The sequence below is a fragment of the Eschrichtius robustus genome, chromosome 12, assembly GCF_028021215.1.
Source record: "Eschrichtius robustus isolate mEscRob2 chromosome 12, mEscRob2.pri, whole genome shotgun sequence".
NCBI classification, from domain to species: domain Eukaryota; kingdom Metazoa; phylum Chordata; class Mammalia; order Artiodactyla; family Eschrichtiidae; genus Eschrichtius; species Eschrichtius robustus.
Window position 1 is genome coordinate 4,656,842 of NC_090835.1, and position 14,768 is coordinate 4,671,609.

Below are 14,768 nucleotides of genomic sequence, written 5' to 3' on the forward strand. Positions count from 1 at the left end.
TCCTTTTCTGGGTGAGGGCCAGGGAGAAGCCTGCCTCTGGTTATACCGCACTAGATGTGGAAGCTCAGAAATGTCCCAGAAAGAGGAGAGTGTGTGTGGGGGGGGTTCCTCGGGATTCGCACCTCTCCTCTGGGAAGGACGCCATTATCTCAGGAAAGGTCTGATGCTTCCCTTTCCAGCCTGCTCTGAATGAGAGCTGCTCTGCCGGGCCCTGATGCCAAACCCTGAAACACCACACCCACCTCCAGGCCTTTGCTCACGCTGTGACCTCTACCAGGAATGCCCTTCCTCCTCCTCCTCTTCACTTGCCCCATTCTTACTAATCTCCCACCTCTTGGCTTGGGGGCCACCTCTTCGAGGAAGTCTTCTAAGCGCCTCCTTTGCGGGAACTGCACTGCAGTCGCCTGTTACTAGACTATGAGCTCCTGGGGGGCAGGGACAACGTCTCCTTCAGCACTGTGCCCGAGGTCTTGGCACGGAGCGTGTCACACAGCGGGCATTTGTTGAATGAAGGAAGGGCCCAGTGAAAAAGCCTGAGCTGGGATGAAGAGCCAGGCCCTGCAGTGGGTGTGAAGCTGCCACAAGCTCACAGCTGCATCAGGTCCTGGGGCAGAGCTCAGCTGTTCCAGAGAGGAGACCCCCCAGGCCCCTGCCTCCAGGGGCCAAGGGCGATGAAGAGCAGGGAGACACGGAGCTGGGTCCCAAAGGGGCTCAGGCAAATCGAGACCGGGCTGGGCCCTGACTTCCACCCTGAGTTTGGGGTCTTTAATTTGGAGGGCTTCTTTCCAGGTAAGCACCTGATAGAGATAAGGGGCCCCAAAAAGACTGTAGGGAAGGTGAGGTCCCTCGAGACCACTGGGCCTGGTGCGGGGAAAAGGTGAGATGCAGGGCTAATGGCCTAGGCAGGAAACCTCCCCTCCCCACAAGAGTCATTCTTGCCAGACTTCCCCCAGAGGCAGAGAATGTGCCAGGAGCTCAGCACAAATGAGGGGAAAGAGGCACCAAAGGTGGAAGGCAGGGCCTTTGAGACACCCAAAGGCGACTGCTCAGCCTGCGGGGAGTAGGCCGATGGAAAACTGGTTTGAGGCCTCCGCACGGGGCAGTGGGAAGAGCTGACACTCGTGCAGGGTCACTCTTCCAAGTGCTTCCCAATATTAACTCACTGAATCCTCACAACAACCCCATCAAGTAGGTACTGTTAGTAACCTCCTTTTACAGAGAAGGAAGCTGAAGCACAGAGGAAAGTAAACGACTTGCCCAAGGTCACACAGTAGAGCTGGGGCGTGAGGCCAGGGGTCTGCCTTCTCTAAATTAGCGAGGTGGGGGGCTAAGAGCACAGGCTCAAAGTCAGCCTGCCTGGGTTCAAGTCCTGGCTCTGCTACTTACTAGCTGTGGGATCTCTCTGTCCAGCACCTCCGTTTCTTCATCTGTAAGATGGGGATGACAGCACTTATCTCACTACATGGTTGAAAGGCTGACACAATAAAGCCCTCAGCACATTGCCTGGTATGTAGCAAGTGCTCAATAAAGGTCGTCTATTGATGTTACCCTCTGGCTTATTAGCACAAGATAAGCTCACGTTGTTGAGTGATCGAAGGTACACAAAATAGGGAAGCTGATAACGATCTTTCACCTGTTCCCTACTGTCAGGAGGCAGATTTAAAATGGCTTAATCAAAAAAAAAATAATAATAATAAAATAAAATAAAATAAAATAAAATGGCTTAATCAGAAGGATCCAGGAGTAACTAAAAGGAACTATTTGGGTCTCTGGAGATCAAGCCAACACTCTTCTTTATAGAGAAGGAAACTGAGGGTCAGAGAGGGGAAGTAAATTGCTCAAGATCACATAGCAAATCAGTGGCAGGGCCAGGGAAGAGACCTCAGGCCTTTGGTTAGAGCTAGACCTTCACCCATCTAGAAGAGAGGGCCCCAGGCAACGTCCCCCACTGACCACTTAGAGAGACAGCACTTTGAGTGGCTAATCCAGAGTCTGCCTGAGTCATCCAAACCTGAAGCAAGCAACCAGAAAGGCCCACTCCAGCTCTGGCTTGCTAATTCGGAAGCCCACATGCTGCACCTCAAACAAGTAACCAATGAAGGAAAATCAAAGTTCCAAACTGTCTCCCAGTAGGAGACCAGGATTTCTCAGCAGGTCATCATGCCTTGGGTTTACTCTCCATCCAGAGGTCTGCTGCTCTGTTAAGACGTGCCCAGGGCTCCCAGCTCAGCTGGCAGTGCCCCCGCTAGGACTCATCTCCCGGCCACCTTACCGTGTACCGCTGAATGGCGTGGTAGCCATGGTACAGCTCAGCCAAGTGCTGGAAGTGGTGGAACTTGCCGAGCATCACGTCCTTCTGGGCAGGGTCTGCAAGGCGCAGCGGGAGGGGAGCAGGGCAGGAGGGAGAGGGCGTGTCAGACTGTGCAGTTTCTCCCCCGACACCAGACCTGAGCCAGGGAGATGGGAAAGGCGCTCTGCGCAGGAGCTGCGCTATCCCGAGGCAGCTAACATCTCGGCTGGGCAGAGCACACAGCAGGACTTCTCTCAGGGTCATTCCCTGGGGGAGGGCCAGCTGTGCGAGAGGGCGATCACTGGCATCCAGAAAAGCCAGAGCCACCTGGCAGGGAGGGTGGACAGACGTCAAGTTCATTCACGCTCACCTCATGGCTCTTCTTCCCTCTGTGTCTTTCCGTATCAAATCACAAACCACTGGCCAAAACAAAAATGCCACCTTACGCTAGAGCTTGACAGTTTTCAAACTATAACCATGGTTCTGGGAGGCTCACAGCAGCCCTTATGAAGGAAGCGGGGCGGGATGACCCCCACGCTACAGATGGGGCTGCAGTGCTGAGGAAGGACTTGTTACGAGTCGCCTAGCTGCTCCAATGCCAGTGTCTTTCCCACTCCTGCAGGCTGGCCTCGGCCCAGTGGAGAGCATCTCCCTGCCCCGTCCGCTTCCAGAACTCCCTCAATGCATCATGGGAAGTCTTGTGAAAGAAAGCAACATCGAAACTATCTTCCTGCCTGGGATGAGCGAGAATCTGGAGTGTGTTATTGTAAAGTGATCTCTTTTTCACCTTTTCATTTAACTCAACGTTTTGAAACCACTGCTCAGCCAGGTCCAGTTATGGGTTCCCAGGTAGCAGGGAAAAGATATGTTCTGAATTAGCAACACAGGGCAAAGCCCAGGGCTTTAATTAAAACCTCCCAGCTCTTCCGATGTTTATCTTGGTGCCAGAGTGGGGCCGGGAAAACAAGCGGCCCTGCTGATGTTTACTTACCTTGAGCTATATCGAGGCACTGCATGGACAGCATCCAGTAATAATAGGCAGCGTCATTAAATCTGCTCTCGACCACGGCATTGTGTGTGAGCTGCTCCAGCACCCTGACTGCTTCCCCCTGCCGCCCGGCCTTGTGGAACGCTGCAGGGGCACAAAAGCACACACCATGCGGGGAGTTGGGTGGAATTCTGCAGGGCTTGCAAGGGGCTGGGGCTGCTGCAGAAGTAGGACCCTCGTCGAAGCATCTGCAGCACCGTGCTGCTGGGATGCGCCTCTCAGGCCGGAGGCTATGAATAACCAAGGCTACATCCTGAAAAAAAGTACAGAGAGATGTACTCCTTTTTAGCTGGGAAAAGGCAACCCGCTCTGGAAAGGCATGGCAGACACAGAAAGCTGAGGGGCCACACTGCAGGGCAAAGTCCGAGGACAGAAGCACTGCTCACCGTCAGTGAGGTTCTGCCCCCTGCCCTGTTCCAGGACAAAGCCTAGTGACTCCCCAGGTGACACTAACAGGACCTGGCACTCTAACGGGCTCGGTGGTTTTACAGAGTGCTTTTGCTGATGATTCCCTCACAACAGAATCTGTGAATCTGTTGGATCGTGACAACAGACCTAGGAAGACGTTTTTGAATGGGCTCGCAAGGTGGAGGTAAAGTGGCACACCCAAGGTCACAGAACCGAGCCCGACTCAAGCGCGTGGTCGGTCTCCAACTGAGTGCTTTTTGATGACAACCTTGGAAAATCTGGCTTGGTTCTAGCAACCAAACATTTGTGACAACAAGCAAAAATTTCTCAGTCGTTCTCACATCCACTTAACAGAAATTTCTTGAGTCCCTACTGTGTGGTCAGACCCTCGGGATGTTGGGGGCGGCTGGGGAAGCCCTCCTAGCTGTGACACTTGCCCACACGTGGGTGCTCAGATGATCCAAATCCTCTGCTTTAGGGAAGGAAGAGGTCTGGCCTTTGTTCCATTCTCATCTCCAATCTCTTGTCTGAGCACCAAGTTACTATGGCGATGGATTCTTGGAAGGACAGACCAGACAGATGGATAGGTTGATGTGTTTTGCCCAAACATGCACATACTTCAGCAACTGGGTGCTCTGGAAATGCTGAAGCAATGGAGAACGTGCTCCTTCAACGGGGCCTTTCAGCTGAGGAGCTTCCACAGGGAGCCACTCCGAAATGTGTCCGGAGGTGGCAACTGTTCCCACAGAGAAGTGCAAATGGGATGCTATAGAACACGACACATCCAACTTCAATGAGAATACTTCCCAGAGAGGCAGTAAACCCCAGTTGGGAGAATCAGGCTCCCCAGTCTGACAGATCCTGGTCCAATTCTGGCTCTGCCACTCTGTGGCTTTGGGACTTTGCAGGGCACAGTTAGCCTCTGCGTCTCTGCAAGGTTATGTGGTTAAGTGCCCAGTCAGTGCCTGACACACAGAAGGCCATCACGTTTAAAAATTATTATTACCACTTTAAGCTCTAGACTTCCTCTCGCTCCTGTGCCCAGCTGTTTTACCACTGGGTATGCTGAGGAGCAGAGGACACCCCATTTCCCTGAGCCAGAAACAGAACCCAAGTTTCTCTTCCGGGTGAGGAAAGTGGCAGGTGGGAGGGACCATGCTGGCCATTCTGCGGCCACTCTCATTCCGTCCTCCCCCACCCTGCCTCAAATTCCCTCTCTGCCACCTCCTTGCTGTGGGACTTCAGACAAATCCCTTTACCTCTTCCAACCTCAGTTTTCTCACCTACAAAACGGTACCTACATCACAAGGCTGCTGTGAGGAACAAACAGGAAGATACACTGGAGCTCATGGTGCTTTGCTCAGAGAGGAGACAGGACCTGCTGAAGGTCCCGAGGCATGTGAGTGGTGGGCCCGGGTGCATCCCACGCAGAGCCCATGTTCTTCCCACGGCTCCATGGCCTTTCAGCACCAAGCACATCACACCCGCCGGAGGAAGTTGTCTACCTTGGGGCCCACGGCAGGAAGGCTGGGCAGCCTTCCTGACGTGTGTGTCTTGGCAGTGCTTTCTCCTGCCCCTTCTGCAAGGTGCCAGTCTATGTGGCCTACCTTTCTGGGCTTCCTCAAAACGATCGCTCTCTGCTAGCCACTGAGCGTAGGGCACGTAGATGTCATCCTTAAACTCGGGATGCTTCTCACCCAAGGCGAAGGCCTAGAGGAAGGAGCAAATGGCTTCTTAATAAAGCAGCCCCCGCAGCCCCCATGAAAACACGGCGCTTGGCTGAATCCATCAGGGATGTCATATTTTGCCAGCCTGACAACTTGGAGGAGGAGAGTGCCTCCCCCCCTCACCACCCCCAGAAACGCAAAAACAAATCAGCTCTTTGAAAACAAAAGGCAATTAACAGCAATATGCAAGCAACTGGATTCAGTAACAACACAGTCTGTTTCTGGACCACAGAAGCAGCACAGAATCGGAAACATTTTATTTTGAGGTTTTGCGTGGGCTCCTGTAGCGCTGCAAACAGATTTCTTTTAATTGCAGGCGACACCTAAGGAAACAGAATTGACATTATCATCATTGCTGCTTATTAGCTGTCAAAGATGACCATGGTCGTGGTGCTGCATGGGACCCGGTGACTGCTTCATCTAAGCCCCAGAACCACCTGTCAGACCAGGAGAACCGGAAATGAGTCACGGGGGACAACAATATGTGGCAACAGGGAGAAAGTCGGCCTCATGCACAGCCAAGATGCTCTAATTTATGCTGCTTGAGAAATCTGATAAATGTATCTTGAGAAGCCATTATTGCCTCTGTCCCTGGCTCCACCTTTTCTCATCAGTGACCTTGTCACCTCACCAAATGGAGCCACTTAGCGGGGAGACAAGAGTCAGACAGCTCTTACCAGCAAAGGCCGTGCGGTGGCTCTGCAGACCGGACCACAGTGGGCGGGTGGGGAGGGCGAGGACCGTGCGCACAGCTCGCATCCCCTCGAGGACGCATTTTAATCCAGGGCACAGGGAGCCAGCGTGCTGGAGGGCGGGAGTCAAGCACACCAGCTGCTCCACCAGCCCCACCGCAGCCATCTTTCCCGCTGGCCTGGCTAATTCTCTTACCGACCCTCACGACAGAGGAGTCGGGAGGAGGGGGCAAGGAAGAGGAGGAGGAAGTACGGGTGGCATCTTCTGCCAAAATGCCAGCCAGCAGGTTTTAAATGTCACGCAGGTGTGCCTCCCTGTCTGCAATGCTTCAGCCCGTGGTGCTGGTAGGAGGCAGCTCGGACCAACAGCAGGCAGTGCGGGCTGTCACGTTAACTCCCGCATCCTTGGTGTCCATCACTGGGCTGGCACACAGCCAGCAGGCCGTAAGGATTTTCTGAATGAATGAATGAACGAGCGAACAAACAGAAAGCGAGTACGGAGGCAGGATACTCTGGCTCAGAGAATTCACAGGTGAGTCTCGTGACTGCCAGGCCAATGTTCTCGCCCACAAGGAGGGCAGCTGCTCTCCACCCAAACCCCCAAAATCCCCGTGTCCTGGGGCTCAGGGAGGGCCCCCTACGCTCACCTCATCCCAGCGCTGGGTCTCCACGTGCAGCTGAACCAAGGACTTCAGGTCACCAATCTTCAGGTAGGTCTCGGCAGCATAGCCAGGGTTATCCAGCTTCTTGAAGTAGTGGGCGCACATCAGCAGGGGCTCCCGCTCGGCCTTGTCCAGCTTACGGGCAATGTCGATGAGCCTGGAGCGGCGAGAGCGCAGGGAGGAGATGGGCTCCCGGGAAGGGAGCCCGGGGGAAGGAAGCGAGCGTCTGGGTCTTCCCAGGGCAGGCTCGGTGTTGATTTGTGCTGACGTCCCCAGGCCTCAGTATGGTGCCATGGCCCCTGGTGCTTGATGGGAGGTTATTAATTGAGTGAATACTTAATCCAGAAACGCTGCTTGGTAAAGGACACCATCTCCCCCACCTCTTGTGCCTTTCACAGGAGTTACGAACCTATCCAGCAAGCTCTGGGGAGAGAAATCAACATTTACTGATCACCTACGGGCATCAAGCTCAGCGCCATGAGCTTTCGCACGTGTGATCTCACTGAATCCTCACCGCCCTAAGGGGGTGGTACTGCTATTCCCATTTTACAGATGAGGAGACTAGAGGCTAGGGTGAAAGGTGAAGCAACCTGCCCAAGACTCTGCAGCCAGGAAGTGGCAGAGTGCCCTTTCCTGCACAATTTGAGGAATTCTCACAGGAAAGTAGAAGCAGAGGTGGGAGATGTCTTCTGGGACAGGACCTCTCAAGGAAGAGGCATGTGCGGCTCTGCTCTGAGCTCTGGAAGGAAGGCCTGCAGGGAATCTTGACTGTGCCTCTCCTCCTGGCCAAAGTGCTGACCAGGCTGAGGGGTCATGGGGACCACTGGTTCACCACTTTTCCCCAGTGGTAGCCAGCCCTGCCACTGCTCGTGGGCACATGAGGCTGCATGGAAAGTGCTTGTTCCCTCTGGTCAGGCCGGGGTTTTGAGTAAAACCAGCTCTCCCAAGGGAAAGGGGTTCTACCCAGCTTGCTCTTTGTGAGAAACAGCTGTTAGCAGAGCCCTGTCTCAGAGACAGGCGAGCTCAGGGAGGCCTGTCAATCTGTACTTAGAATAATAATGGCATCTAAAAATAACACTTCTCAGCAAAGAAAGGGCACGTGTTTAGGGAAAGGTGGCACAGGCAACCCCTTAGCACCTCCGCCCCCGCCCCGCCCATTAACCCTAATGTCCCTGGAGGAGAAGCACCTTTTACAGCCAGGCCTGGAAGAAGGACAGAACATGCTTAATGTCTCCTTTCTGCACTAGTTAAGTATCCCCAGGGTAACCTGATTCATATAAGCTGCAAATGAAAGTGACAGGCAAAACCACAGGATTGAGTGGGGGACCTAAAGCTGCCTGGCTCTCTCCTGTACCACACCTTTCATGAACAGAATAACTGGGGGGCAAAGTCTGCACCTCCATCTTCAAGAAATGTTATCCTTGGACAAGAGAAAGACGGGGTAGTAGGTCACCCACCCAGGCCCCTTTGTGAGGGACCACACCAACCACATGACTTAGTCATCAACCAGCCCCTCCCCCTCCCCGGTCCCGGGCCACTGCTACCTGTTTCTAGAACAGCCAACAGCCTTCAGGGCTCAGACTGAGCCAAACTCAGGAGCCACTCCCTCACCTCTTCTCCTGTGCCAGCTGTAGCAGCCTATGTGTACATGTATGAGCACAAAGCCCACTCTCCCTGACGGTGGGAGGAGAAAGCCCTCTGCCTGAAGGTCTGATGCTCTAAGAGTCCTAAGACCAAATCCATCCTCTGTCTGGCAGCTCCACCCCAAGCCCCCGTGCTTCTGTTCTGTGCCTTGAGTGAAATCACTGACCACCAGGCCCAGAGCTCAGAATCAGCTCTGCCGGCCCTGCCCCGACGCACCCTGCCTTGGGTCCTGTCAGTTCAGCTCCTCCACGTCTCTCTCGTTCTCTCAGCCGCCGCACTGCCCCCGGTCCACTGCACTGGCCACTTACCTGGTCCTCCTCTAGTTTTCCCTCCATCCCCCACCTGCTGCCTGAGTGGGCTTCCGAGAGCACAGCCCCGACCAGGGGTCCTCACCACCTACTGACGAACCTGAACGCCTCAGTTTGGCTGGCCCCCGAGGCCCTCCCGGTGAGGCCAGCCCCGATGCCCCTGCCGCAGCCAGCGCCCTCCACCCTCTCCTGGACCCTTCGTCTGACCGGCGCCAACTTGTCTGCTTGTGCTGTTCTTCCACCTGCACGATCTTCCCTTCCTACCATCTCTACCTCCTGAAACTCGTCAAATGCCAGTCGTGCAAAGACTACCTCTCAGGAGGAGACAGCCAGGGCTCCTCCCGTGAGAATTCACGTCTCCTTCCCTGACATGCTTAGGACTTTTCTTGTTCTTTTCAGCGCCTACCATCATACCCATTATGGGCACTGAGATCAGTCTGTAGCTCTGCTCCACAAATTCCCAGCTACCTGGCCTTATACGATCACTTGGTCCCTGAACCTCAGTTTCCTCATTTGAAGGTGAGCATGGAAACACCAACGCGGAGGGTGTGGGGGAGAACCGAAGGCCGGCTCGTAGGGAGGGCTCAGGGAATGGCAGCCCCGGGGCCCGGATGGCTCCCCCCTCAGTCCCCACCACCCTTTCCCCAGGGCCTCGCTGAGCTTCCCAAAGGCAGCGACTGCCTCGTTCAGTCTCTGTGTCTCCCAAAAACCAAGTCACCATCACCTTCGGATCAGATACTTAGAGAAACACTAGTTTTTTCCTTGTCAGTCAAAACCAAGAGCTGACATGACATGACATGCTGCCAAATGCCTCTTGGGGCAGGGACTGAAAACCTACGTGTCAACCCAGCCGTGGTCGCCGCTGATCGCTATGGCCTTGCCGTGCTCGCCCGCCGAGATGTACATCTCCACGGCGGCTTTGGGCTCGTTGATATTTCGGGCCCAGTCGGCCTGTTTGGTGATTAGCATCTTTGTTTCTTTGGGGTCTCCAGATCCAAGGAAATCCTGAGGAAGCACAACAAACAAAAACATTCCGGATTAGAACTTCCTGCTGCCAGCATTACGTCAGGCTGCCGAAGGCTGCAGCAAGGAAGGGCCCCACTTGGCTGCAGCAGGCGGTCAGGATGCAGGCGTGAGCCTGTCCCCTCGGGGCGGACTGGGGGGCAGGCCCAAGTGCTGGGGAGGAGGGCTCGCAGGCCGCCCCACAGGTGCTCCTGCGGGTACGAGGTCAGTGTCAAGGACTATGGCCCTCAATGTTTCTTGCCCTTCCCACTAATGGACGTTTGTTCTTCAGCTAAACAACACTTTCCCGACTCTCTGGAGTACTGCGCACAACCCCGCACTGTGGGAGGTTTATGATCAGAGTACTTTGTTTCTCTCTCATATAGAGTTTGACGTATGTGTAACTATTCCTTTATAGTGACTTTACACAATTTCAAACAGTCAGACCTAAAATCTTTATTCAGACAGTAAGGATGATACCACACGCCTCAGAGTGAGGCTGAGTACGTGGTCCCCTGAACTTAAAGGAGGCAAGATGGTTTACAGAGTTCTAGGACGGCCCCTCAGCCATCACCACACTGCAAGTATCACTGGCATCTGTTTTCTGACTCTGTTCACGTTCTGCTGCCTGAACTCAGGGCGTTGTCCCCTCAGCTTTGCCCCAGCTGTTTGCCTGGGGCCGACAAGGAGCACGAGTGGTTTTGGTTAATTACGTCTCAACAGGATAGTATCAGACCCTGTCCTGAGGTCAGGTCTGCAGGGGTGGGGACAGCAGGAGGCCGTGGGGGATCTGAGGCAGGGGGAAGGGGCTGGGAGAGAACCCATGAAGGAGGACAGGCCTGTGTTCCTTCCACCGCAGTACGGGCCTCTGAGGGGCCGTGCCTAGCTTCCCCAGGTTGGCCTTAGAATTCGCAAGAAACAGCCTCAGAAAATCACCTCTTTTCAGGATACAGTTACCCAAAATATGTGTTGAGGGTTGCCAGAGCTGAGGCAGCTTTTGGTGCTGACAATTTGAAAGGTGGGGCTTTTCAAAAAGGGAAATGGAGAGTGCTTGGAGCCCAGCTCTGCACTCCTCCTAAGAAGCGGTTTGTCTCAGGAATTATGTACCCTGCAGAGGCTGCGCTGTGTCAAGCTCACAAAGCATAAGAAAGCACTCCTTTCCCCTGATTAGCACTCACTTGTCAGAAAAGTACAGTCAATGTGTGCTAAAAACCCACTTGAACAATTAGCATTCTCTCTTTTCCTCCATTTGCTTTCAGGGTAATTGGGTAGCCCCTAAAATAACATATTAGACTGGCCTAAGACAAGCGATTCTTTTAAGGAGAGGAAGGAGCATCATGACCCTGATGCTGAGGATCCAACAAAAGACAGGCCCGCCTCGCTGGCTTGGGGTCCTCTGCAGTCCACAAGGGTGAAGGGGCTGGAAGGCAGCCGCTGACTACCTGGAGACGCCTGGTTTGGGCTGTTACAGGCCCGGCCTTTACTCTTGGCAGCGAAAACGTGTACTCTTTATGCCAACACAAAGCCGGAAACTCTTCCTTAACCTGGTTGGCTAAATGAGGTTAGCAGCTGGGGAAAACAGGCATCGTGAGAGAACAGGGATGTCCTTCAAAGGGGGCGCTCAGTGGACTCCGGGTGTCTCGCTCGCTCTGTAGCGAGAAGGGTCAGAGGCTAAGAGCAAAGCCATAAATTCGGGTCGCCCATGTGGAGACCAGGCAGGGACACAGCCCCCGGGCTTGAAGGAGCCCCTCCAGCCCCACGGTCCAGCTCCCGGAGCTCGGACCTAACAGAACTTAAGTCTAAATGGTTCTTCAAGGCTCAGCAAACTGGGCTTCCAAAGGTTCTCTGGTCCCATGAAGCTAATTTACACATTATCTGGGGCCATGGCAAAGACTCTGTCCTGGAGTGGACAGAAAGAGGCTGTGCTGAGTGATGAATGAGACTAAACAGCGTTCTCATGCTTGGTGATTTTGATAAGGACATACTACATAAGAGTTAAGAGCATTATAATTCCCTTTATCTCCATATAAACATGTCACTTCCCCGGAAAGCATACAATTTATTTGTACGTGGGAATGTAATTTAAAAATTTTCCAAAAACCAGATTGAATCTTGGGAAGCAATTTTCAAGTAAACAAAAACATGCCACATTAATAAGCACTGTATCTCCCCCCCACCCCCCAACATAACGTGTACGTACACATTTTCTCAAATTCAGACTGTCGGGGGTCGGGGGGGGGATGAAATGGAACCAACCTACTTGGATCCTACTTGGAATTGTGATCAAAACCTGAAACCGGAAACAACCCCCAGCGTATTTACCTTCGCGGAGAGGCAGACCAGACAGACTGCGTAAATGGGCTGCCTTTCTGGGTGGAAGAGTGTAGGTGCACAAAGCCCACGGGAAGTGTGAGGAGGGGCTTCAGTGCAGGGTGGGGTGGGGCTGGCGGGGGCCGGTCTGAAGGACGGCCATGCTGTGGTCACGCCTGGCTCCACTCACTCTCCCAGCCTTTCTACAGCTCGGCCTTTGTAAAGGGCTTCCTCGTGGGTTCATTTCTGCAACTCTCAGAACTGCGCTCAGCTGGACTAGGCGACCCTCCAAGAAGGAAATGGAGGCTAGCAAAGTGCAGAGCCTCCCCCAGGTCACTCACAGGGAGGCCGGGACTCACGCCCGCTCTCTGGGCACCACGGCAAGGTGCTGTCTCCTACGCCACAGCTGCCCACCAGGACTTTTCAGAGGATCCGGGAAGCGCTGTTGGTCCAGAAGAACAACCAAGGCTAGCTGTTCCTAAAGCCTGAATTCCACCCTCAGGGATTCGATCCTTTAGTTCAAGGTTTTATCCTTGGTTTAAATGTTGTCACCCCCAGAAAGAGACACCCTGATTTAGGTGTTCTCAGTGTGAACGCACTGTTAAATTGTGTGTGTGTGTGGGGGGGGGCGGGGTGGGGTTTGGGGGAGGATACAAAAGTTGAAGAGGGCAAAAAGGGGGCTACCTGAAGCACCCAGATCTGAGGGTTGGGGTGAAGGAACCACAAAGGAAGAGACAGACTGGAGCCCAGGTGCTTGGCCAGGTACTGATGACCAGCAACTCCCGGGCAGCATCACAGGGACCCAGACACAACCTTTAGCCCCAGGGTCTCACAGATGGTAGAAGATAAAAGAGCACACAGCCATCTTCAGGAACAGAAAAGCAGGGGAAAAAATGGGGAGGATTTTCCATCTTGAACTCGTTAGCTAATTACCATTAACAGCCTCTAACTGATTGTGGCTGATGACTCACTGAACATTCTGAAGCCTCTGTGAGGTTACCCGGAGACAGGTTAACAAAGGCACCTCCCTGGAAGGAAGAACCTGGCTGTCCCAGGCACCTACCCTCTTTTCACCCGCGCTAGGCGAACCTGCATGTGTCCTGGTGGTCTGGGGTCCTCAGTGGGACTCAGTCTCACACAAGCCATCAGGAGCTGCTCCAGGAAGACTGCCCTCACGTACCTTTAAAGGCCCAGACCTGCTGGGGACTAACCTTCACAGGGGCCCTTCAAATGCAAGAGGATATCTCCCCCAACCCCAGGTGAGCGATGGGGGCACAGTGTGCTCACAGCGGCAGGCAAGGCCTCTGTCACAGCGCCTGTGAGGCCCAGCGAAGCCCAGCACCAAGCAGAGCAGGCACTTAGGAAACCTTGGCTGCAGGGAACCATGCTGGCCTATGTGACGACAACGGCAGAACCAGCTCATGCCTGAGGACACAGGTTCTCAGTGGCTTCTGACAAAGGTTTGAGAGACTTTGTGGGAAACAGAACCCCGAACCCTTAACAAAGCGACTATGCTGGCTAGGACTCACCGCCCATCCAGTTCTGTCACTGACAAAGCTCTGAACTGTTACACTCTGTCCCTTTTGACGTCAGCCTGAAAGGTCAGTTGTAGGTCAGCTTTAACCAGTGGCCTCCGATGGTTCCTCTGTTTACCAATGTGCCCACACCCGTTCTGAGGCCACGGCTACCGTCTGTCCGCACCACCTCTGGGGTAGACAGCCTGGAGGCCGCAGGGTCGGGACGGCGCTGGGCAGGCCGTGGCCGGGTTACCTTGGCGTACTCGAACATGCGGAGGTCTGTGTACATGTCGAGCGCGAGGTTCTCGTGCCCGCTCCTCTTGTACAGTTTGGCGGCCTCGTGGAACTTCCCCTGGTAGGAAAACACATCTGCCAGAAACAGGTCATTGTTGGTCTCTCCCCGCTTCTTCCTCTCCTGGAAAAATTAGAAGCACAGGAAATGGCCTCTGCAGCCATGGCAGGAAGCAGCCTTTACAAAAGTTAGATGTTGCTATTTCAAGTTAAGCCCCTGGGCCTTCCTACTGGAACCTACGCTTGGCTCCTGGGCTGTTGTGTCTCTCACCTAGGTTTCTGGTGGGAATGCCTGACAACAAAAGCAGATTTTTTCTTCCCCAGATGAGTGAAGATCAAAAGAGATGCAAACTTCTGTTTGTTTAATGGAAATTCCTCATGGCTGCTTCCTTATATATTCTTCCAAGGAAACAACTGCATAGTGAGGATGGTGTGTACCACCCACTCGTAGGGGGTCCCCAAGCTCTAAGAGCTCCCAAATCCTCAGGCCTGGTTTGGCCGAGTTGTTACTCATGATAATGGTGGACAAGGACAAAGTTTAGGGTTTCTTCCCAAGAAAAAGACCAACAAAATGGGATAGAGGATCTTACTACGTCCCTGTCTCTAAAGAGAAGGCGAGCAACTCCGTGTGTTGAGAACCCACTAGGCGCCGGCTACTCCTCACCCAAGTGTCACGCTGCAGGAAGCCGAGACTCGGGAGAGGGGCAGGTCGCGATCACACAGAGCTGGCGTTTGGACTCTGTCTGACTCCAGATGCTCTTTGATCCACGTAATACAGCCTTTGGAAACTTGTGACGGCCCCCAACAACACACCTGTGCGCGCACGCACGCGCGCGCACACACACACACAGGTAGCAGTGCTGAGAACG

General features: G+C 54.0%; 1 protein-coding gene across 13 annotated transcripts in view; it reads right to left on the bottom strand.

Annotated features, from left to right (window-relative positions):
• IFT122 (intraflagellar transport 122) overlaps positions 1-14,768 on the bottom strand; it is a 76,209-nt gene that overhangs the window by 15,020 nt on the left and 46,421 nt on the right. For all 13 annotated transcript variants that reach the window (XR_011075721.1, XM_068558669.1, XM_068558670.1 and 10 more), the window contains 6 exons: positions 13,862-14,023; positions 9,618-9,784; positions 6,813-6,984; positions 5,354-5,456; positions 3,282-3,422; positions 2,273-2,367 (listed from right to left, as the gene is read on the bottom strand). Coding sequence is in view for 12 of the 13 variants with exons in the window: in XM_068558669.1 (XP_068414770.1) it covers positions 2,273-2,367; positions 3,282-3,422; positions 5,354-5,456; positions 6,813-6,984; positions 9,618-9,784; positions 13,862-14,023 (840 nt within the window). In the remaining variant the exon portion in view is untranslated. The remainder of the gene's footprint in view (positions 1-2,272; positions 2,368-3,281; positions 3,423-5,353; positions 5,457-6,812; positions 6,985-9,617; positions 9,785-13,861; positions 14,024-14,768) is intronic.